Below are 26,483 nucleotides of genomic sequence, written 5' to 3'. Positions count from 1 at the left end.
GAGGGTGACAGATGTGATGAAAAGCTGTGAGGTCAGGTAGGAAGTGCTGTGTTCAGGAAAGCCTTGGAGATGAGAGGGAAGAGCAGCTAGTGTTCTGGGGCAAAACTGGACGTAAACAAGGCTGCATCTGAATAACGATAGTTGGTTATTAACTCTCAGAGCTATCAGGAAGTCCTGATTGTTGAAATGCCTAGAGTAAAAATAATTTTGTTGTTATAAATCTTAGGACGCTCCAGCTTTCCCAGGGGATGGTCTCAGGAGCCCCAATCTCAGAGCTTGTTTAAAGAGCAGAGGCCCAGGCCTTGGGCTTGAAAACTGAGTCAGTGAAACTACAAGTAAGAGTCTTGGTGGTGGTGCAGAGAGAAAGAATAAGGTTAAGCGACGGAATTAGCATTATCATCAAAGTTTGAAAGCCTCAGCTCAAGCACTCATCAATCCCTCCCCACTGAAACAATTGTCCTTACAATGCAATGTTTGATCATGAGAAACAACGCCTTGAACCTAGAGCTATTTCATTTTAGAAAGAGCAGTGGATTTAGGGCCTCCTGGGTGGCTCAGTGCATCTGACTTTGGCTGAGGTCATGATCTGACGGTTCACGGGTTCTAGACCCACGTGGGGCTCTGCGCTGACAGCTGGGAGCCTGAAGCCTGCTCAGATTCTGTGGCTCTCTCTCTCTGCGCCACCCCTGCGCCCAAAAAATAAACTTAAAAAAAAAAAAAAGAAAAGAAAAAGTGGATTTAGTGTAGAAGAAAAAAAGCCATGTACATTTCTAAAGAGACAGCCACTGGGATTCCTATTATCCTGTCTACTTATTTTTAAATTATATTTACAGTACTCTGTTTAGAAAGAATTTTCAGTCTTTAACATAGTTTGGGAAATTATCCATTCAAAAGAAGTTTCCTTTGTAGTTTTTAGCTTGTAATGCTTCAAGGTATTTAAATCCACGTGGAATCATTTGTTTGACAATGATTCTAGACTAATAACTGGATTTTTTTTAAGTTACCCACTTACAAGTTACTGATTCAGCATTTTGCCTTGTTTTTATAATTGTTATACTTGATTTATGCAACTAGACGATATGTTACTGGCTATAAGCAATGTGACACTGATAGCACACAGCCTTTTCTAGTGGAAAAATGTTCAGACTGGGAGAAAGGAGACAAGGTTTTTGTCCCTGATTGCTCCCTAATGATTCTTTCCCCAACCTCCCTGCTTTCCTCATTTGCAAAAACCAGATCAATAGGGAACGTTTCAAGCTGTAACAGTATTTTTCACTGGGTTGTTACATTCTGGGATTGCCACTTTAGCGTGAATGTATTTCAATATTCTGGGGTTTCTGATGACACTTAGCTGACTCCTAACTGGATTATCTGTATCTGCTCTCAATGGCTTGCTTTTCAAACGGCTTTACATGTTGGGAATGTCCTCTCCAGCATCAATGCTTTCTGATCATTTTGCTGAGGCAAAATTAACCTCTGTATGTGTGCATATACATATTTCCTTCATGTCCGTCAGAGTTGTTATCGAATTAGCACGACGCTTCGTTGACTGCGATAAGGCTCGTGACTGGTAAAGTAATATGAGAAGGTAAATGTTGATTTAATAGAAAGGGAACAATTCATTCCATAAAATGAAACTCGGAATTTCCTTGTCATTTAGATAATTTAAGTGCACATGGCCTATCAATTTTGGAATTATTGTCCATACAAAGATAATATATGTATGTATGTGAATATAATTCAATCCTCACTATTTGCAGTCCCTCATTATCTGGAAATCGCCTACTGCCTAAAATTTATTTGAACCCCCAAATCATGACTCGAGGCACTCTTGTACATCTACAGACATGTACACACAGCAAAAAGCTTGAGTTGCCCAATCCACACGTATCCAAAAACAATTTTTTTTTTTAACAATGGCCTCGAAGTGTGGTGCTAAAGAGCTGTCTAGTATTTCGAGTGCAAGAAGGCTGTGTGACGTGCCTCATGAGAAAACAGGTGCTAGAATAAACCTCGTTGAAGTGTGAGTCACAGTGCTGTTGGTTGTGAGTTCAATGTCAATGAATTAACAGTATGTATTAAATAAGGTGTCTCTAATCTGAAACACAAGTCAAACAAGGTCATGTGTTGATTGGTTGATGAGAATGTTGGCTAATTCGGTGTCTGTTGTTGCCTTGCGGAACATAACGTTGTTACAATCACGGATAATGAGACTTGTGTGTGTATGTGTGTGGTGTGTGTCTATGTTTCGTAAAGTTTTAAAGATTACAGATACTTATCAACCTAGAGGTATCTGATTTATAGAATCAAAACCTTCTAAGCATGTGCCTGTGGATAGATACTTCAGGATGCATTGTGGGAACACAGGATTCACAAGGACGCAGGGATAGATTGTTAAATGTCACTCACAACCCAAGCTGTACGAACAGGAAAAATCAAAAAGTTATTTGACACTTAAATTCCTGTATTTCACTGCAAAGTCTTCCCTTCCTCTCTGTGAAGTATTTTCAAATGTATTATGTTTCAACCTCACATAATAGAACAGTCTGTTTTGTGAAGTTGGAGAAGCACAGGTCCAAAGCAGTGATTCTCAAAGCTAGGTACACAGAGGAGTCAACTGGGAAGATTTGTAAAATATTGATTCTGTTGTCACCACAACCACGTTGTCAGAACCTGACTCAAGTGCTGCCTGGGGGTCCGTGCTGGGTCCGTCACTGAAGGGACACACATGCGGGAATCACGTGTCTTAGGGTGCTTTGGCGTGTGGGCAGTGCCCGAATGTTTGTGCCCCCCTCCATTCATATGTTGAATCATCGGGTAATTAGGTCATGAGGGTGGGGATCAGTCATCTTGTAAAAGAGACCCCAGAGACCCTCTTCCATCACATGAGAATACCAGAAGTCTGTGGCCCAGGAGAGACCCTCAGTTGACTATGCTGGTGCCAAGAGCTTGGACTTCCCAGTCTCTAAAACTGTAAGAAACGAATTTCTGTTGTTTGTAAGCTACCCAGTCTGTGGTTATTTTGCTACAGCAGCTCAAACGGACTAAGACAGGCAATGCCTTCAATGACTGTGAGAACAAATGGAAGACGCCTAGCTGTGTTACACGAAAAACCTTTGAAGATACAGTCTAATTTTCTAATTTTCCCAAATATCTGTTGCCATGGTTTCAGCACCATCCTCCAGGTTTTAGAATTACACATTAATCCAAAGGAACTTTTGCTCCCATATTCAACAGCCTTTCTCAGTATCTCCTTTGAATGTGTCACGGACATCTCAAACTCAAAATGTGTAAAATTTTGACCGAGCTGCTGGTCTTTGCCCTCAAACCTTTTCTGACCACCTCTCCAATGTCGGCAACTCGACTACTCCAGCTGCCCAAGCCAGAACGTGGTGTTATTTTGGTTTCCTTTTGTTTTCTCACATCTCACACATACTTGGTGAGAAAGTCAAAACTGCCTCCACCATCCACACTGCTATTATCTACCATCATCCTCTTGCCTGGATTCTTGCACTACTTGAACTGGTTGTCCAAGCGGGTTTCCACTCCTACTACAGACATACAGAGACACATACATTACACACACGTACACATGGATCTGCATCTTATGTATAGCCATGCCTATGGAGTGTATGTGTGTATATGCATGTGTGTGTATGTGTGGACCCCTGCTCCTAGATGGGCATTTCCCAACATTGGAGCCATCATGATCCCACTGAAGGCAGTCAGAGTGCATCCATCAGTGCTTAAAAGTCCCCAGTGTCTTCTCATCTCATTCAAGTAAATATCAGGGACTTTCCAACATTGTTGTAAGGACCTCGTGACTTCCCCGCCTGCCCCTGCCTGACTCGACTGTCTTGCTCTCCCACTACTCCCAGATAACTTGCCACACTCCTACCACACTAGATTTGTTGCTGTTTTCTGAAAGCACCTGGGAAGATCACTGCTCTCAGCACTTAGCACTTGCTATTTCCTTTGCCTGGAAGGTTCTTACCCCAGATATTCACTGCCTGATTTTTGAGTAGTGAATCTTCCTCTGAAACACCTCCTACTTCAATTTAATATTTCCTTTTTCTGTTTGTTTTGCTCCAGAAAACTGTGACTTCCTGACACAGAGCTATTCAATGTAAACTTTTGGCCACGATGGAATAGGCAGCTGCCGAGCAGTTAAAATATGGCCAGTGAGGTTGGAAAATGGGACGGTTAACTTAATCTTGTTTTTATTAATTTAAATTTAAAATGTATTTCAATTCATTTAGCTTTATTAATTAGTTTTTATTAAATTTGAATCGAGGGTTGCTTGGGTGGCTCAGTCGGTTGAGTGTCCAACCTCGGCTCAGGGCATGATCTCACTGGTCGTGAGTTTGAGTCCTGTATCGGGCTCTGTGCTGACAGCTCAGAGCCTGGAGCCTGCTTCGGATTCTGTGTCTCCCTCTCTCTCTGTCCCTCCCCCACTCACACTCTAACTTCCTCTCTGTCAAAAATAAATAAACATTAAAAAAATTGAATCAAAATAGGCATTTGTTACAAGTGGCTACTACAGTAGGCAGCACAGTTCATCCAGACTCCATTTTTTTGGGTTTGATGATGCAGAGATCAAGATTCCTTTTTATGACATTTATATACACCCCCTCCCCTCCCCCTGCTGGCTCCCCAGCACCACTGGTTGAAAGACCATATTCCCTTCACTGTATATCAGTGCCTTTGGAGTAAGTCAACTATCCATATGGTTCTTTGTGTCCCTTCAAATCTGCTGATAAATCTGAGAATCTGCGTTCCAGTTTTCACCAAAGCAATTATATCAACAAATAAATACTCCACTGGAATTTTAATTAAGGTTTTCACTGAATCAATACCTACATGGGAAGAATTGAGATTTATACTATACTGAGTTTCCCAATCAATGAAATTTTTACATTTCCCCATCTAGTTAGAATTTCAATTTATCTCATGAGCATTTTATCCTTATCTATATAGAAACCATGCATATCTTTCATTAGATTTATTACCTTGTATTTGAGATGTTTTTACGCTATTGAAAATAAAATCTAAAACTTCATTTTGCTTATTGCTGGTATGCAGACATGAAATTAGTTTTTATATTAACTTGATACCCAGTGATCACCCTAAAGTTTATCTGTAAATTATGGAGAATATTCTCAATATATCACCTGGCCGAGGACAGATAATGAGAACCTTAGTTCTACCTTTCCAGTACTTCGATCCTTCCTTTCTTTCTCTTGCTTTATTGCACTGGCAAGGACCTCTATCCCATACAATGGTGAACAGAGTGATAATAGCAGGCATCTTGTGTTAATGCTGGTAACACAGGTAAAGATTTCAATATTTCACCATGAAGTATGAATGTGCTGGAGAGTTTTTTGTGAGTGCTCTTTAACAAAGTAAGGAAATTTCCTTCCGTTGGTAATTTATTGAGTTTTCATTTTCTCCCTTTTCATAAGTGGATGTTGCATTTAATCAAACACATTTTCCATGACTATTAATACCTATTTAAACGTATATAAGTAACAAATTCAAGAATACAAGTTATGTTTACCTACATTTAAAAAGTAAATATTTTCCAAAGCTTTCACATGTATCCATCTTCTCAGAGAAATAAAGTCTGTCCTTTTTGTTTGGGGACTTAATAAGACACGTTTATTATTAGATGTTCTACCCAGATACTGCATTCATTGAAAATAATAAAACATTTTAAATCATTACCATTAAACTATTTTTTAAAGATTTATGTTGAGCTCTTTCGCTGAACAATATACATTTTAATCAAGTTGCAAATTAGGCCAACTTTCTACTGGTTTCATTTTAATTTTGTGTGTTTAAAGCTTCATGCAAATTTAACTATTAAATGAAAATTGATTAACTCACCAGTCATATTGCAATATAGAAGAAAGGGTTCCAGGGGACCACTTCCATCTGAATCTATATAGTAAAACCCTGAAGTATTTCCTCTGTGCTTATAGGATTCACATGACTGCTCATAGATAGCTGTAAAAAAAAAAATGGACCATCATAAATGGAATAGTATAAAATGAATCTCTGAAGTTCTAATTTGGACACAAAACACTCCAAGTGCTGAAATGTAATATGTACATTACTGACCGGGAGAAAAGATAGAACACACTTTAAAACTCATTCTTTTTTTTTTTTTTTTAAATAACTAATATGGATGAAAGTAGGTTATATAGAGAAAGGCAGAATGAGGTTGAATTTCATGGCATTTCTTTCTGTCATTAAAGGAATATGAGATTACTGAGTCAAAATAAAAAAATATTTTTTTACATTAGGTAAAACAACAAAAGAGACGGTATGTGTTTTAAATGTTAACATACTTAGAAGTATGGACATCCCATTTTGGACATCCATTCAAATGGATCTTGTGACATCCACTTTGGAATTTCTAATGCTAGCATCACCTAACATCTGAAACACTAGTGTAATCTCCTTAAATAATCTGCTATTATCCAATAATTATGAAATAGAAAGGTTTTAAATAATGTTGTAACAATTCTCCTTTCTCACAAAAATTACTCACAGATAAAATCTTTAAAAAACATAATGACCGGCAAAGCTCTTCGTCAATAATTTTAAAAGTAATTTACAAAAGAAACTTTCTCTAATTCTCTCTAATGAGAATTTAAGATAATTAAAATTGGAAGCAGAAGAAATATCTATATTAAATATTCCTTCAAGTGGTCTCAATATGTTTTGATCCATAATTGGATGGGTTTTTTTTTAAAAGTTCATTTATTTACTTTGGGAGAGAGAAAGCATGAGCAGGAGACAGGCAGAGAGAGAGAGGGAGAGAGGATCCCAAGCAGGCTCCACACTGTCAGTGCAGAACCAAACAAGGGGCCCGATCCCAGAAACCATGAGATCATGACCTGAGAAGAAATCAAGAGTTGGATGTTTAACTGACTGAGCCCCCAGGTGTCCCCATAATTGGACGTTTTTGATTAGATAATTATACATTTGCCATGTACAAGGTTTGACATTAATAGCTGTATATGATACACACATTGCATTGAACACTTGGTCAAATGTACTGATAATTTTCATAAAGCTTTTGATTTTATGAAATGAGAAATAAGTCATACCCTGAATGTCCTTCCTTGATCTAGTCTAAATTTTTGAAAATTATGTTAATGACTTTTTAGGCAATATGAAATAATGTAACTAATTTGCTCAATATTACTGAAATTTCAGATAATCATACAAATTTACTTCCCTATACCTCCACCTTCTGATGGTTTTATTTTGTTCCTATTATACATTACATAGACAAGAATTTAAGCATGGGTTGTTTTCTAGTCACATTTATATTTTGTGCAGTGAAACAGGCATGTAAAAATGGTTATTTTATTCACTTCTGCACACATATACATATGTTCATAAATTCTTTGAAGGCGGTTGGCTGGGGCGCCTGGGTGGCACAGTCGGTTGAGCGTCCGACTTCAGCCAGGTCACGATCTCGCGGTCCGTGAGTTCGAGCCCCGCGTCAGGCTCTGGGCTGATGGCTCAGAGCCTGGAGCCTGTTTCCGATTCTCTGTCTCCCTCTCTCTCTGCCCCTCCCCCGTTCATGCTCTGTCTCTCTCTGTCCCAAAAAAAAAATAAATAAAAAATAAATAAATAAATAAAATAAAAACGTTGAAGGCGGTTGGCAGGTTGACCTTGAGAGTCAGGGTTGGTATTAGAAAGGACACATGATTGAGGTGCCTGGATGGCTCAGTTGGTTAAGTATCTGACTGTTGATTTTGGCTGAAGTAGTGATCTCACAGTTTACGGGTTCGAGCCCCATGTCAGGCTCTACAGTGATGGTGAAGAGCCTGCTTGGGATTCTCTCTCTTCCCCTCTCTCTCTCTACCCTTACCCTACTCGTATTCTCTCTCTCTCTCTCAAAATAAATAAATAAACTTTGAAAAAGAAAGGACACACGATTCCATGATGGTAATTGGGAGTACATTTGCTTCGTGTGTATTGCCTTACTCTTTATAATATGAATGTTTATAACATGTTATTTTCTAATAAAACCTTTTAAAGACTCCATCCCTGCCCTGTTCTCTATTTATGCTAACAATAGTGAAGACTTCACTACAACCAAGTTTGTCCTCCTGGCCCCATTTCTCAGAATGTTTATTGGCCAAAACCCTTCAGCTCCATTTGGACTACCTGTTCAAGAACCTAGTAAGTTAACTCCATGCTTAGAGCATTTGTGGCCATAAACAAAAATACTTTATCAACCAGTTTTTTCCCTCAGAATGTAAATATTTAGATTCAGTCATTCATAACAATTACAAACAAAGGGTCAATTAAAACACATTGAATTAGTGTTTTGTTGGGAGTTACTACAATTAGGAAGATGGCGGATATGAAAAAGTCAACTAGACTGGCCTTCTGCTACTGGGCCTGGCTCATGTAACTTGGTCTCTAGTTACAGTGAGGCGTGGCCTTAGCAACAGTAGGCATCCTTCATGATGCGAAGATAAGCCGATGCCTAAGAATGACCCTGGCTGCAGTGGTGCAGGCTTGAGGGTGACACCAGGAGCCCCTCCTGCTCACGCCCTCGTCAGCCCCGAATCAGGACCTCTGAGGGTCCCTTCCAGAACCTGCAGGGCTGGGAGCCCGGGATGCTAACTCTCCACTCCGAGAGGAGTACAAAGTAGCACACGGTGAAGAGACTGCGAATGGAGAGACTGATGACTGCATAGAACACCCTCGCCTGAAGTCAAGGCTATGGGACATCGTAATAGGAGAGAAGTCGCTCAGCAGTGTCTGTAATAATGTGAAAAAGTGGGAGAGAAAAATGGGCGTTTAGATCTCCCCATCCTATGTGCGGAAAAAGCGGACATCAAAATGGCATATGAGTCTTACTTACAATGCATGCAAACACTTCATCAGATATACACAGAGTATTTATTGGTTGTGCTCCCAGGCTCTGAAGCACAATTCCAAGTGTTCACATACTCAGTGTCCCTCAGTTATTGAAGGAGGCTTGGGCAAGGTGATTAGTCTCTGTTATTTCATGAGTAAACTAGGGATAATAATAGTAACCTACTAATTCAGTGAATTTGGAACATCAGAATTCAATGAATTGGGACATACAAAATATTGTATCAGTACCTGCATTTAGAAAACATTCAATAAAATGAACTATTATGATTAACATCGTTACCTGCCATCCTTATTTCATTATTCTCACTAATGGGGTTATGAGAATTTAAGGATTACTCATTCTGTATTATTTATTATTTATTCATTATCTATGTTTATTCACTATTTATAGTTATCCTTAGCTGCCTTTTTTTTCGATATACATTTCTCCTTTGCCAGCTCTCCTGCTCTTTTCTATCCTGTTTTATGTTACCTATTTCTATAAGCTACTTCGACAACTTTGTGCAAAGAGGTGTGGATTTAAAATAAACTAGGAATCAACTGGACGCTAAAATTCAGGCTTGCACGTTCCAATCCAAGGACATATATGCGCACAGCCACAAAAAGGGAAATGGAACAAGGAAATCGGAACAGAGGCAAGAAGAAGCAAGTGTGTTCGGCTTACAGTTGTGGCAAGTAGCTCCCATGTAGCCAGTGTTTGCACAGTTGCAGTGAAAGGTATTCCAGGACTGGGAACATTCACCGCCATGTTCACAGTAGTTGGGCAAACACCTACAAAAAGGTGCAGATACAATCACTACTTTTCATTTTGAGCTGTCATAAACTGTTGGTCATGGTCATGTGAGAGAAGAATGTCCACAGTACCAGAAAGGGTAAATTTAACATGACTAATGGTTATTCAGTCTGTCACTAAGGTGCTTTAATCACAGAACCAAACCTTAGATCAATAGCTGCATCAGATTTCAACCAATTCTCGTTGGTTGTGACTGCTTAATTTTCAACATGTCCTGCTACATCAGAGCACTTTCTTTTCCCTAAGTAGACATAACACTAATTCAATATGCTGCCAGAAATACCAATAGCTTACATAAAATAACAACACTCAATCTTATTGATTTACTACACTGAATATTTAAAGAAACAAGAACAAAAAAGAGAGAAGAAAAGAAGGAAGTAAGACGGAGGGACATCTTTATTCACTTTTTGAGTAGAGTGAATACCTCTAGGAATGTTGAAGTTTCATTGGACAGGCACACAAATTCATAGCAGTGTGTTGGGGTGCTCTAGGGTGCTGAATGGAACTCACAGGGGCTCCCAGGATATTTGAACTTTTCCAGAGAAATACAGGCATACTCAATATCTGCCCAAATTTGCACAATTTCCTGCTTGAGGTAGTTCAATGTCAACATTAGATCATAATACATTCCTTTCAATGATGTACCATATTTAAGAGCCTGGGTTTTCAGTAGTTGCTAAAAAACTGAAACCATGTGAAACCATGTGAAATCAGTGTTGACCAAAAATGAGGGTGGCAGTGTCTGACCTGATCCCAAGTTTTGAAAAGTTGTGCAATACTCAACAGGTAAACACATGTAATTATGAAGTAGCTGTGTTGAATTCAAAATAAAATTAAAATATTTTTCAAATTATATATATATATGTATGTATATATATAATATATATATAATCTACATATATAAATTACAATAAATATTATGTATGTATATTCCATTTTCAAAGGCTTACTAAATTTTAGGACATATCTATAAAATTGTTTGGACCTAAGTTACATCTTAAATGAAGGCGTTAGTTATATCTTTTGGCTTGGAACACTATGAAAAAATTACTGAACTATATAAGGCACTGTGGCCAAAAAACTTGGGGAGCTTCTGGTATCGACCTGAAGAGCCCTGATCAGATTTTGGATGCTTTTCAGTATTGATATGGAAAGATCTATTGAGACCAAAGTTTGAAATGCTCTCCATTACTCCCAAACAAAAAATTAAACTGCAAAGCCTATCAAGAATATATTCATGCTTGGGGTTTCTGCCACCTCCTTTATTAAAACTAAGGATGGGAACTTCGTGTTCTGCTCATAGGATTTCTCCAATTTTAACTGAAAACAATGCCAGTGATTTTTCCTGATTATAAAAAACAGATATCCACTGTACAAAAAATCAAACAACCCAGGACACAGCAGAGGAGAAATATGGTTTATAATCTCATATATAAAAATCACCATTACAAATATATACATGCATGCGCATGCATATATAAACGTATATATGCATTTGTGTGTGTGATTATATTCATAAATAAAATCGTTATGTTATTTTCCAACCTCCTTCTTAAGGATGCACAAATAAATAGTGGGCATCTTCCTATGCCAATTAAGTTTATATATATTTTAGTATTTTTATAGATTCACAGGAATCCATTCAAGAATGTTTCATGCTGTACATATTTTTTCAAGCATTTCAGATCAGTAACAATCTAGAAGAAAGAGGTAGATTTAAAAACTTATAACACAAAAAATCCTAGTTGGTGATCAGAAAAGGACAGCAGGCTCACGGACCTCAGCCAAGCTTTAAAAGGGAGCAGATATAAGTGGCTATACTTAAGATTCTAAAGAATGAATAATCAGTGTGATACATGTGCCATTTCTATTTGATTTGCTGCTGCTAAAGATATTGAATTCATTTTCCTTGATTCTCGTTAGACCGGACTTTTTGCATTTTTTAAGCACAATGTGAAGACTGGATTGTGGGTGGTGTTGAAATTCATCGTGTAGTAGCCTCTCCTGACAACTAGTAAGTAACCTACAGCAAATTACATTGTAGAGTGAAGGACTGATTTTCATTGTGTTCTAAACAATTTACGCTCTTCTCTTTCCTTAGTCATTCTCTGTAGCCTCCAACACTTTTCTGTTGATATTTGTCATTATTTTCACTGTTCATAATGGGCAGGGGATACGAACAGCAGCCTCCTTTGTGGTTCTGTCCTCACCTCGCCGAGGGACTGGCCTCCCTCAGCCCTCAGGCACCCAGATTTCTGACTTAGGGTCACTTCCCCTGTATGTCCATGGAGGACGGGGGCAGGGCTTCTAGGTGAGTGTGCGTGTGTGAATGTAGATAAGGAAGATGTGAGTGTGTAAGGGGTGTGGGAATGTTCTTGTAAGTGTGCGCGTGTGTGTGCATGTGTGTGGATTAGTAAGTAAGGAGGCGCCAGAATGTGCAAATAAAGAGTGTATTGTAAAGACTGGATGTGGTAAAGCTTTGGAAGTGTGTGACTGAGCACACAAATGTGTACACACGTATGAGAGGCTGTTCGTCTGTGTGTAAAGAGTATGTGCGAATGACCGTACAAAGGTGAGTGGGAGCATGTGTAAATGTATGTACACCTTTACATGTAGATCTGATCCAACTTAAAGTTACAGTAAAAAAGGAGCTACATTTGTTTAAGTTCCTGTCAGATTTTTAAGTATATTTTTCATGTTCCTATTTATTTTTCACTGCAATGTATTAAATAATCAAATTATGTGTTTATTATATGTAGCTTGAATAGGAACCACAATAGATGTGAATGTGCGCCCAGGGGGCTGTGCAGTTTGGCAGGCAGACATTTCAGTGAGACCTGGCCAGCCCCAGAGAGCTGAGATCGGATGCGGGCTCTCTCCTGAGCTGCGTGCTCTTAGCCAACCTCACCTCTCTGTGCACCTGCTCTCAGATTTACAAGAAACAAACACTACCAGGAAGGGACTCTAAGGGTGTTTTGTGAGGATTACTTTAAATACACATTAATTAATTAAACATTCATTTTAGGGAGTGCCCCTCTATCTGCTAAATGGGACACTGTCCAATTCATAAATCATTTAATATACCCAATGAGATCTTTAACATTAAAAAATAAAGAGGCAAAATTCATTTTAGAACGGTCATTACACACAGTCTCTCACACATGTACACATTCACAAGCTTACTCACATATCCAAACGCACCTCGCACACTCATGCAACTCCTTACATACACCGCCACACAGCTCCTCACATGCTAACTTGTACATATACACACACTCACACACATCAACGCTATTCCCACACACGTGCACACACTTGTAGGTCATTCACACATGCATTCCCAGACTCCTTACACACTTGCATCATCCTTACACATAGTCACTCAAACTCACAGACTTAAATACTAATTCATGTCAAGTGCTGAGAATACAGCCTGGTAAACAGATTTTTTTAAAAAAGAGACTTTATTTAATAATGCTTGGAAGCTATGTCAATAGGTATAGCACAGACGACCAAAATAAATAAATATACATTTTCTTCTGAATATAAGAAAATGAGTCGAGGAATACTTTTGGAAATTTAAAAGGTAAACATACATAAAAGTTACTTTGATTTTTGCTATTATTTTTAATACTGCTAGGGCTACTCTTAGTCATAAGTTTTTGTTAAAAAAAGAAAGCATGTACAGCCACAATCTATCCACAATTTGCTCACTCTTTCTGAAAAGTCTTCTCAAAGTGTGGTACTAAAACCATACATTCTCCAACTGTGCTATAAACCACAGTCCTCTGTTTTACAAGTGTGTATTTCCAGAAAGGAGGCAATCCAGCCTCCTCGGGTAAAATGGCAGCTTCGGAGAAACCCAGTTTGGAGAAGTGTGGATACACCAGCACCAAAGGAATTGTCTACAATCTAAGATGGTTAACACGACTATCACTGATTGTGGATGACTGAATCTCCCCGCAGATCCTAATGATTGTTAGCCACTTGGAAGTGAGCCCTACCTCTTCAGAGCTGGCATGCCCTTCCCCAAATGGGGATTAAGGTTCTAGAGCTGATGTGGACGTAACTATGGAGAAGGTCACTGTCATTTAGTACCAAAATCAAGCCAACTGAGGTTTACTGTCTAAATTCTTCCTTTACGTATCATCTTTCATTATAGAAAGAATTATTTTAGCTACAAATTAGGTTAAATAGATAAATGCATATTCATAAAGAGGAAAGTATGGCCTTTTAATCCATTGCTAAATGAGATTACAATTATTTTTTTTCTACACACAACACAACACCTATTAGTGTTCAAAACAGGATCCACAGACACTGACAGACTAACAGTCTATTAGATATAACACACATCATATATAATAACATATAATATATATGTTTATGTTGATAAAATGTCTCATGCAAATAAAAAGTTATTTTTAAAGCTCAGTATTTATATTTATTCAACATATATATTGAATACCTCTACAGGGTAGGAGCTAAGTCTGTCACAATGTTTAATTTTTTTATCCGCAATGACCATGACATTCCATTAAACTCAATAATTAAAATTAACAACCTTCATATTAAAACATGACTGGCAAGATTATTTGGCTATAGTTGCCCAGGCCTAAAAATACTTTTTAATTATTAACTATCAATTGTTATTTTAAAATTTACCTGTCCTCTACAATTAACTCCCAAATCTTATGCTACCATGTCCTGTACTAGAGCTCCTAATGAAACTACTGGATCATGTTTATACCTTGATCAATGCTATAGTTCCAAACTTTCCCAAAGGAGGGGTTCCTTTTTATTTTCCCTGCAGAGAAGACAGTAATGTGCTGTTAAAGGTACACATTAGGAGCAGAGCAACCGTTAAACTGCTATGCCACTGAAAATATTAGTCAGCTGTCAGAGAAGCAAAAGACATTTTGATAACCAGCCACATAGGTCTCTGACTTACTGGTACGTGAAGATCAATACTACTGTTAGAATGTACTAATTTATTGAGTTTAATGATATTTTTTTGATACATTTATACTCGTCTAAAATTATAGCAGCATTGCCGCGGCAACTTCTTACTCAACACATCTCTGGAGGCAAGGGAAACAAAAGCAAACATGAACTATTGGGACCTCATCAAAATAAAAACCATCTGCACAGCAAAGGAAACAATCAGCAAAACTAAAAGGCAACTGATAGAATGGAAGAAGATATTTGCAAGTGACATATCAGATAAAGGGTTAGTATCCAAAATCTATAAAGAATTTATCAAACTCAACACCCCAAAAAACAAATAATCCAATGAAGCAATGGGCAAAAGACATGAACAGACACTTCTCCAAAGAAGACATCCAGATGGCTAACACATGAAAAAATGCTCAACATCATTCATCATCAGGGAAACACAAATCAAAACCCCAATGAGATACGACCTGACACCTGTCAGAATGGCTAACATTAACAACTCAGGCAACTACAGATGTTGGCGAGGATGCAGAGAAAGAGGAGATCTTTTGCACTGCTGGTGGGAATGCAAACTGGCACAGCCACTCTGGAAAACAGTAAGGAGGTTCCTCAAAAAATTAAAAATAGAACTATCTTATGACCCAGAAATTGCACTAGTAGGTATTTATCCAAGGGATACAGTTGTGCTGTTTCACAGGGGCATATGCACCCCAATGTTTATAACAGCACTACTGATAATAACCAAAGTATGGAAAGAGCCCAAATGTCCACTGACTGAGAATGGATAAAGAAATGTGGTGTACATATATACAGTAGAGTATTAGTCGGCAATAAAAAAGAATGAAATCCTGCCATTTGCAACTACATGGATGGAACTAGAGGATATTATGCTAAGTGAAATTAGACAGAGAAAGATAAATATCATATGACTCCACTTGTATGAGGAATTTAAGATACAAAACAGATGAACATAAGGGAAGGGAAGCAAAAATAATGTAAAAACAAGGAGGAGGACAGAACATAAGAGAATTTTAGTTACAGAGAACGAACCGAGGCTTGCTGGAAGGGTTGTGGATGGGGGATAGGGTAAATGGGTAAGGGGCATTAGGGAGGACACTTGTTGGGATGAGCACTGGGTGTTATATACATAGGGGATGAATCACTGGAATCTACTCCTTAAATCATTACAGCACTATGCTAAATAACTTGGATGCAAATTAAAAAATAAAAATAAAATAAATAAAAGTTATAGCAGCATCAACATTACCTTTTGTAAATCGGTAGCATGTTAACATATAAATAACATGGTCACATGTCTCCCACCTAAATTTTATCCCTGGAAACATGAAGCATAAAACTAAAACTTTTATCCCTGGAAACACGAAGCATAAAACTTATTTCTAATGTGAATATCATCCATTTTCTGTGGAATAGGTGATGGTGGGAAAAGGAGTTTTAAAACATGTTCATTTTATATATAAGTTTTAATATGCTGCCAAACATTTGAAAATGGACGGGTCAAAGTTAAAGAAAAAATGAGATCCGTACCTGTCTGTGATTCCACATGAGTCTATCTGAAGGTCACTGAAGTTTCCAAGGGATCCCTGCTGAACTGAAATCAGATCCACCACCTTGTTACTGACAGAAATGAGTCTCATACATCCCTGAAATCCACCAAGTGGATTTTTACATTTGGATCCAAAGCTGTTGTCAGGACAACCTGATCAAAACAAAACAAAACAAAACAAAACAAAACAAAACAAAACAAAACAAAACAAAGTAAGTCAGGATACATCATAATCAATCAGGATTTAGTACCATAGACTGCTTCATTATGAAAAAAAAAAAAAAGAAAGAAAGAAAAGAAAAGAAGTAGCCATTTGATTATTTCCTTAAAATTAAAAGAGGGAGGAAGAGCCCCTTGCAGTCATCATTAGTTTGATCTAAATGACAAACTGCAATTTATACAAAGTATTTCTCATTACTACCATAGGATTCTTATGAAATAATGTTACAGTAATTATCATACAATTATTATACTATATTATTATTACATAATATTAAATTATGTATTACAGTTAAACATAGGAACTTAGTCTTTTGGAATGCAAAAAAAGGCATGAAGATTGAAAATGTGCACTGCGCATAAGAAAAGATAAATCAATAACTATGAAATACCTTGGTATTTGAAACTATTTGGGAAAGGAGTTATATTGACTTGGGATAAAATTACCAACCATCTATTTAATTAAATACTTTATTTTTATATGCATATAAAAGCCATATACACATGCATTTTAATAAATCATAATGACTTAATGTCAAAAACATTTCACTGTGATTTTATTTATCCTTTGACTCACAAAAGAATGTTCCATTTATATTGATTTTTTCTAACACTTACCTAAGCCCTGTTTCTAATTATTTAAATAATAAAGAACTATAATATTAACCATTACTCTCTGAGTTTTAATGATGTTCTAAGTGTTTCTCTATCCAAGTGAAATAAATAATTTTATGGAGTATGAGCACATATATTATACTTATGTATTTTTCATTAATCTTTCTTTGCCGTTATGGTTGTCAAGCACTATTACAGTTTCGAAGAATAAGAAATGAATCAGCAACTTCCTAATTCCAATACAATCCACGCTATTTTTCTACCTGAGAATTTCCATTATAATTACATACTGTGACTGAAGATATTTCCCCTTTAATGCTTGTTTTCCTAACAAAACCCATTTATATGGCAAGTGAAGACCAGGATTCATATTTAAAACTATTATCAGGTACACTGAAATATTATATTTTGACCAAGGGAGACTCCGAAGTTTCAAATTTGATGTATCAAGAAAAGGTGATGAATGCTCTTTGAGTATCAATTTATTGCACAGGCCACTACACACATTTTCGGTGCTTAAAATTCTTCTGTGGTATAGGATATGGTTATTATAACCTCACTATGTTTTCTAGATGACTTATTAACCAATTAAGAATGTTAAAGTAACAACTGAGACGATAATAGTTCAACAATATTTGGGGGTAACTACAATATGCCAGGAATATAAACAGCTCTGCTAATCTCCTTTTCTCCAGGTAGTGTTTCCTGACACATTTCAAACTATCTCAGAATAAAATAAATTTTGCAATATGCCTGCAGGGAATAAAACTAAGCAAACTCAGTCACCAAGAAAGATGATGGAACTTTCAGAAAGCACATTGTCGTACCATGAGGAACTTTGTATTCCTAGTTACGATGTTTAATAAGCAAGAGATTCTAAGAATAAAGAAAGGTTCAAGCCAGGTTAGTCTCATTAGTCTATGATAACAGGCACCCACAAGTGAATATATTGCAATAGCAAGGAGAAGTTCAGCACTGAACCCGTTTGAGATGGAAGTTTTAAAATATGAAGATTTCTAGGGAATACTTAATGTTGAATTAATGGATGGATCCATTCCTGGAGGCAGTCGGCATGTTAAGCACCTCTGAAGATGACAGATAAATTATCACTCGATGTCACTGCACCAGAAGGAAGATGTCGGCTTTGACTTCACGGTGGTCTAGCCTGTTCACTGGATGGATAATGTTTGATTTACACAAGCGGGGGTGTGAGAATTCTGCACACGGTCTAGTGCCTCCAGTCTGCACCGCACAGTGTGTTATTCTTTAGCACAAAGATCACATGGGGCAACATACAGAAATTAGGCATTTATCTGTCCTCAACCCAGACTTAAAATTTATAATTTATAAATGATAAAAGCTGGGCACAATGCGCCACAAAGCAGTCCAAATTTGTGAAAAGCGCTCAGCTGGGGCTGGGGGGAGAAAGAGTAGAGAACGACAGACAGATAATGGGATCTGGCATGGCATATGCAGAATGCTGTGGTTTCTGAACAGCCCCCCTCCCAATATAACTGTCACTCTCAAGATGGGCCTAGAATGGACGTACAGTGCGGGCTGGTGGAACAGTGGGGCATGGCAGCCATGTTAGGCTGATTGTAGGCTGATAAGATCACCGGAAATTTGCAGCTGAACTGAGACACAAATGGAAGAAAACTTATAAGATCCCATCTCAGAACATGGAACATTTATTCACTTGAGGATAAACTGGCTAAAGAATTAACACCCTAGGAAGCGCCTTCCACCTAGATAAAGCAGATCCGAGTAATACAGGGGGCTCTCATGCACAAAGAGCCGAGGGTCCAGTAGGGTCAACAACTGTCACAGTTTGCCTTCGGACTCAGGGCATCCAGTGCGAAACCTGGGAAGAGATGATCACCCCACTCCCCTTCCAGTCCACTTTCGGAATCCAGGATTCCCAGCCCAAAGCCCCAAGTGAGATTCCAGAAGGATGGACCTTCTCTATTAGTCTCTGGAGCACAAACCCGGGAAGAGGAGGGGGGGAGCTGGGCAGCAGAAGGCCTCCTGCTTTCTTTTGGACCCTTGTTCCCAATCCTGGAAGTGTCAGGGTGCTCTACAGTTTGCAGAGCATGAGATCAGTAGAATCTCATGCTCAAAATGTTCTGGTACCAAAGGACACCAACCGAGAACTTGATTGCGTTTTATTATGGAACATTCCACAGTATATTGGTTAGGAACTCAGAAACACCTCAATAGATGCCAGTTAAAAAGAACATGAGAGGGAGAAATACCCCAAATTCGAGACAGTGTTTATCTGGGGAGAAGAGACATGACCCTGGAGGGACAAATGGATATTGATACTATTATCTTTCTAAGCTGGGAAATGCACATGTAGATATGCACCGCATTCTAATTAATATGCTTTAAAATGCACACATGATGTAAGATGTGAGCAACCGAGGACACTGGGTTCAGGGGGTATGGGAACTCTGGGTATCTTTGCAGCTTTTTGATAAATCTAAAACTATTCACAGATTAAAAGTTTATTTAAATAAAATGGTGTGTATCATAATAAAAACAAGCAAAATTACAGAGTGCACATGTGATGTAGGTTTCACCATAAAAAAATATTACAGAATGAATAACAGCAATAAAAATTTTCCACAAAAATAGGTAGGCATTGTTAAATATGAACATAAAGGATGAAAAATACTGTAAGAATGATGGTTCTATTTTCATGATTTACACTTTTATCCAATCCAGTCATTTTTATCTAGTCTTTTTTTTTCACACTTAACAATATGCGTGTTTTTAAAATATCTTTTAGTGCTTCTAAATCTTTTCCGTTGAAGTGAAAGCTCTTAGTTAATTTGTTCTCTAGATCTTACCATTTATTAAAGGAATGTGCTCCTATGGATTGCCAGAAAATCAATCATATATTCCATGAGGTTTAATAAACAAGTTGGTTCAGAAATGCACAAATCTCACTAAAGAAGGCAATTACATCTTTTGGGATTGTTGCCACTATGCTGCCATTCACAGTAATGGATTATGTAGGGGGTTTTGTTTGTTTGTTCTCTTTTTTTTTTTTTTTTTTTTTTAAGAAATTTTTTACTTTCCATCCACCTTATTTCCATTTCGTTGGCCTTTGTGGAAGAGCAGCTTAAGACCCCTCAGTGCTGGTTCCTGCCCATTCAGTCGCCTGAGCAGGGGGAGCTGTGGACCAGTCTTCAGCAGCAGGCTGAGTGCCCGAGTCAGTAGGGAAATGCCAAACAGGCACAGAGGGCACCCGCCCACCTTCAGGACCAGTCTGTGACTTCAGGGTGAGTGGCAGCGAACTCAGGAGCTGGAGCAGCCCACTCACCCTGAAATTCCTCCTTGGTCACAGTCTTTTCAGCAGCAATCTGCTCCTCCTTTTCAATCTCTTCAGGATCTCTGTAGAAGTAGAGACCAGACACGACTTCCTACGGGTGCTGTGGGTAATGGCACCACACATGCACAGAACTTCCCAGGCCAGCATCCAATACATCAGACCCACTGAGCGAGCTCCCTTGTCGTGACAACGGATGGCGATGTCCACAGGGCAGAGAGGGGAGTTTGTGCTACACAGAGCGATGGTAGGCAGGTTAATATAAGACACCTCTGTGAGAGACTGGTGGTCAGCCCTGCGATTAATAACCAGCAGAAGTCTCAGCTCCTGGAAGGCTGCCTGGATCTGGTTAGTGGAGGTTCCGGGGGTGAAGTGGCCAGCAACAGGAGTGGCTCCAGTGGCAGAACACTTCAGCCCAGCTTGCTGGCCAGGATTCCTGTATGATACGACACTAACATCAGCCAGGTTTTCATCAGCAACAATGGTGCACGAGCTGCCAGCAGAAGCTTCTCCCAAATTCTCTTCAGATTCATGATGTAGATGCCATCATCTTTCCTTTTGTAGATGTACTGTCGTTCCACTTGCAAGTCAAGGTTGGTGCCACCCACGTGGGTTCCTGCTGCAAAAATTTGACGGCATCCTCCTCCTTCAATTGTAGGACATCAAGGGCTCTGGACTTTGTGAAAGTTTCCCTTTAAGTTATGGTGGGAACACAGAACAACACCATATGCACCCCTCCTTGGGTAGCATGGAAAGTGTTTGTTTGAAAGTGTTAATATGAGACGAATGATGCATGGTCTGTGTGCTTACTGTCAACTCTTAGAAAGGAATTTGTATTTTATTGATGAACAATAAAGATTGGGCTACTTGCCACCAAATTCAAAAGTGATTCTAGACAGAAGGACTGTTAAAATTCAAAATTGCAGCAATAAAAAACATACCAAGTCAAGATTAGAAATAAGTCTTACTACTAACAGTTTTACACCTTTGCCTTTCTAATGGCAAATCACCTTTGATTTTAATTTTCCACGCTAAAGATTCATTTCCATTTCCAAGGTTTTCTTTTCCTAACTTTTAGTTCAATCAAACATCCCCTGGGCAGGTAAACGCTTCATGTGTCTTTGTTCTCTTAGAGAGATGACCTGGTGTTGAAGGTTGATGCCCTAATTTCATCCACGGTATCAGTGCATTATTACTTAGCGATGAGCAGAGGTTTCTATGGCTAATTGAGTTAGATTATTTGCCATTGGCATAATATTGCCCTTCTGCATTGGACAGTAGGAAAGCAATAAGGATGCTCCAGAGGAGCTAAGAGCCATGTTCACGAAAATACTGCAATAAAACCAGGCCATAAAAATCTGAAAAAGTCATATAAGAACCATTTAACACTAGGAAAATATAACAAAGTTCGAAAGTAAGAACTGAAGAGGGTGGCTTATTTGCAGTCATTCTCATGCAGAAATTGTAAACATAAGTAAATCCATCCCTAAGAAAGGCCTTTTAGGCCATAGTCGGTCCATCTTGATTCACTCAACATTTCCATGCTCAACGAGAGGGAGACATTATTCCATACTATTGACATTCGTTAAAATGATGACATCTCCAGGACAAAAGGGCAAGTAACTGCAAATATGGGTCAGTGTCCCATATGGCCTGACCTCTTCTCTTACCTCCAAAATAATAGGTGCCACCTGAATAAGTCTGCTCAGACCCCAGGGAAGAAGCAACAGAGGCCACCTGGCCATCCACTACCACACTCAAGTGATTCCTTTTGGCAGATAAGGAGATGGAATGCCACTGCCCATCATTTAATCCAACACCTAGGGGAGATAAAGATCAGTTAAAAGAGTTATCTCTCAACAGGGAACAGCATAAGCCGTTGGTTAGGAACAGCAATATACACATCACCCAATCAAGCATAGCACTCCCATATGTTAACAAAAGGAAACCAAAAGACAGGAAGAGGAGACAAGAGGGTACCCTCTTGGGGAAAATGGTATATGATTCCTTTCTGAGGGTCTCAATAAAGGGAACAAAATCCCCAACACTGGGCAAAGTCTAACCCAATAAAACGACTTATCTGCTTTTTTTTTTTTTTTTTTTTTTTACATTTGTGTGTAGTCGTTTTATATATTTAGCAAAGTATATCAGGTCAATCATTACAAAAATATTGGGAGAGACTATGATGAATATTGAAAGTTTGCCCATATAATACAAAGTTAAAAAATAAAGCAGTATGGGGGCACCTGGGCAGCTCAGTCAGTTAAGTGTCTGACTCTTGGTTTCGGCTCAGGTCATGCTCTCACAGTTTTACGAGTTCAAGCCCCACGTCAGGCTCTGGGCTGGCAGCACGGAGCCTGCTTGGGATTCTCTCTCTTTCCCTCTCTCCCCACCCTTCCCCTGCTCACATGCTGTCTGTGTCCCTCTCATAAATAAATAAATAAACATAAAAATATATAAATAAATAAATTAAGCAGTGTGTAAAACCACATTTACATAGTCGATCCTCATAGTGCATAGGATTTGCAAATCCACCTAAGTCACCATAATGTATTTGTAACCCCAAAATCAATACTCAGGGCATCTTTGGAATCATTCACAGAAACGTATATAGAAGAGTGAAAAAACGGAGTGGATGGACACACGTTTCCAGCTGAGGTTAAACAAGGAGACGACACTTGTTTCAGCTGTCGTATGTAAACACGTTTTCCAACTTTTTGTGCTTTTGGTTGGTGATTTTGCAATTTAAAAGACCTCAGGGGGCACCTGGGTGGCTCAGTCACTTGAGTGACATGGGTCATGATTTCAGCTCAGGTCATGATCCCAGGGGTTGGTGAGATCAAGCCCCTGACAGTGCAGAACCTGCTGGGGATTCTCTCTCTCTCCCCTTCTCTCTCTACCCCACCCCCGCTCATGTACATGCACACTCTCTCTCTCAAAATAAACTAAAAAAACACTAAAAAAAAAAAAGATATCAGTCCTAGTAACAAAGTACAGGTTTGGTGTTACTACATGCAAGAAGGCTGTGATGTGTCTCACAGAGAAAACACACATGCTCGATGAACTTCACTCAGCCATTGCTTATAGTGCAGTTGACCATGAGTTCAATGTTAATGGATCAACAATATATATGAAATAAGGTATCTTTAAACAGAATCACACATAAAACAAGGTAATGGACTGATTGGTTGACAAAAATGTTGTGACCAGAAAGTCACAAGAACCTAACCCCATTCATTCTAGGAGTGATGGTTCAGTGTTTGTTAATGCAGTGTCCACAGTGACTTTCTACAATAGAACTACTGCAAAGAATGAGAATCAACTCCATATATACAAGTCTAAGGATACTCCTATTTTTTTGTATACATATGGGGAAGGGCTGAAACTACCCCAATATATCAACAGCAATTTTTTCATCATGGAAAATTGTGGGTTTTGTTCATTTTTATATTTTCCCTGGATTTCCCAAGATGATATATATGACCAAAATTCACACGAATCAAAAATCAAAGTTTTCTCATCACTTCTAAAAAATAACCTCCCATCCCTCCCACTGAAGCTCCTGTGTCATGAATCCATGAGATGAGTTAGCCCTTTCCTTCTTAAAGGGAATTCAGTCTGTCGCTGGTTGAACATGAGCAGACAGGTGGAATCTAAGCACCTCTATTGCGGATTAACCATCAAGGTTTTATGTATCCATTGAATACTCGATGCTGTATGACTTTATGGATCAAATTAGTAAACTAAACTATGAGTACTCTATTAAACCCAAAGGTCATGGTCTCTTTTCTGTTACTATGTACAATGTACAACTTCTTTACTTCCTCAGCTATTTTGACCAGCTATTTTTCAGACAGAAAATGTGTAGAAGCTCTGTTAGGCGATTAAGCTCTTTGCCCTGGATTTATTTAGTATAACGCAAATTCCATCCTGGGCACCAAAGCTCATTTTTATACTACATCCAGGAAGGAGAAAAGATTTTCAAAGACCCGACTGGTTTAGTTTGTGAAAGATAATGAGAAAGACCTAAAAACTGAGAAATGAAAAATGTAGGTTAGATACTTTTAGATACCTTTTCTAAGAGTGGGTTCCGAAATAGACAACTGAGGAGTTATGTAATCCCTGACGGTGTGAGATTGGACTAAAATAAATCAAATGCCCCAGATTTGTCATCTAGAGCTTCCTTTAAGAGGATACATTTAGAGTGAAAGCCTTTGTATTGAGCTTTGCGTCACACCTACAGACACCTCCCACCCTCCCTCCCCTACCACGTGCCTCCTATCAGCTCTCTCAAAGGCTGGGTGTGCCTATAGACACGACTTTGCAGCTCTTATTTAATTTTAGGCTTTCTAGAGGTCGAGGACAGTGTTTCCCAAGCCACCTGTGGTGATGAACATTTTCTTTTCTGATCTACTGTGGACTGATCCTTTCGAAACCTCAGCGAAAATCAATTACTAAAAATTAAATAAAGAAGACATAAAATACGAGTCCAGCGACCTTGGCCTCGGATGATGCAGCAAGAATTTATTGCTCCAGCAGTGTTTTAGAGCTTAATCCCAATTTTTATACTCCATCTGGAAACAAGTATTTCACCGAATGAGTGTCACTCAGGGACCACACTTTGAGTAGCAGCGCTCCAGGGATCTGCTGGGTGAGGCATGCGTAGGAGTAAAGTCAAAGGCTCGGGAATTTCTTCCCTTAGTACAGAAGCCAGTTTAGATTAGGAACAAAAGATGGCCAGGACAGCCGTTCTGTCATCTGACACAGTTCAGTCACCCACCTAGGCAGCTAGCACGTTGTGAAGTTGTGCTATGGTTGTGGGGGAAACTTCAGGAAGCTATTCTCAGGCCTCACTTATAACAGACACCACTCACTTATGATGAGGAGGCTTGTTACCCATCAATAGGATTTATTATGTAAATGAAATAATGAACAATCCGTTTGATTTCTTTCTCTTAACTTAAGACACTAAAAGGATAATTTTAAGACTTGATTCTCTTTTTTACAGGGTGCCTGGGTGGCTCAGCCGATTGAGCATCTGACTTGGGCTCAGGTCATGAGCTCACAGTTTGTGGGTACGAGCCCCGCATGGGGCTTACTACTCTCAGCTCAGAGCCTGCTTCAGATCTTCTGTTCCCCTGTCTCTCTGTCCCTCCCCCACTCCCACTCATGCCCTCTCTCAAAAATAAATTTAAAAAACATTAGAAGTAAAGTTTAAAAATAGATTCTATTTTTAAAGTTTATTTATTTTTTTTGAGTGAGAGAGAGAGAGAGAGCACGTGTGCACACACAGGAAAGGGGCGGGGGGGGGGGGGGGGGGGGGAGAGTATCTCAAGCAGGCTCTGCCCTGTCAGCACAGAGCCTGACGTGGGGCTCGAACTCACAAACCGTGAGATCATGACCTGAGCAGAAATCAAGAATCATATGCTTAGTTGACCGAGCCACCCAGGCACCCCAAGATTCTATTTTTTTTTAAGTGTACAACTCCTTGCTGCTTTTGGATCTGATGAGAGGAAGCCCCTTAAAAGACCACGTCGCTTTAAAAGGATGGAAGGTGACAAATCATAGAATTTGCACTCATTCTTGTTCATGATATTAGGTAAGTAAATGCTAATTTTAGCACTGCTCCCACCACTCGTAAGTTTTGAGTTGGGGAGAGACATGTTGTTGGTATAACAGTAAGATAATAAAAATAGTTTTTACTGAACTGGTATCTGTAACAGGTATTGGGTGCCTTACATGCATTGTGTCATTTGATCTTCAACACTGCTATTGCTATTCTCATTTTAAAGATGGAGAAAATGAGGCTCAAGTAGGAAGATCAAATCACCCAAGGTAGTGTCCCTCTGGTAAGTTGATTCCAAAACCCACACTCTTCTCTGCCTGCAGGACAGGCAGTTCCTTTACTTTTTTGCTCTTGTAAATAATTAAATTTGAGAAACAGAAAAGCTGCCCCAACAGCCAGGACATGGCCTCGCACTCTCAGCCGGGTGATGCTATGGGACGTTGGCGAGCACTCGGAGCGAGCTCTCCCATTGAACACAATCTCATAGAACACCAATATTAGACAAGGTAACTCTGTGACCACA

General features: G+C 38.9%; 1 protein-coding gene across 4 annotated transcripts in view; it reads right to left on the bottom strand.

The window, feature by feature from the left end:
- The window catches only part of CNTNAP4 (contactin associated protein family member 4), a 256,666-nt gene that overhangs the window by 70,896 nt on the left and 159,287 nt on the right, over positions 1-26,483 (bottom strand). For all 4 annotated transcript variants that reach the window (XM_040443180.1, XM_040443179.1, XM_040443178.1 and 1 more), the window contains 4 exons: positions 22,065-22,214; positions 16,211-16,382; positions 9,575-9,681; positions 5,887-6,006 (listed from right to left, as the gene is read on the bottom strand). In XM_040443180.1, the coding sequence (XP_040299114.1) occupies positions 5,887-6,006; positions 9,575-9,681; positions 16,211-16,382; positions 22,065-22,214 (549 nt within the window). The remainder of the gene's footprint in view (positions 1-5,886; positions 6,007-9,574; positions 9,682-16,210; positions 16,383-22,064; positions 22,215-26,483) is intronic.

This window comes from Herpailurus yagouaroundi, unplaced genomic scaffold (genome assembly GCF_014898765.1).
Source record: "Herpailurus yagouaroundi ecotype Mexico unplaced genomic scaffold, PumYag 190, whole genome shotgun sequence".
NCBI classification, from domain to species: domain Eukaryota; kingdom Metazoa; phylum Chordata; class Mammalia; order Carnivora; family Felidae; genus Herpailurus; species Herpailurus yagouaroundi.
Note: the sequence above shows the minus strand (reverse complement) of the source record. Positions and strands in the feature narration are given on the sequence as shown.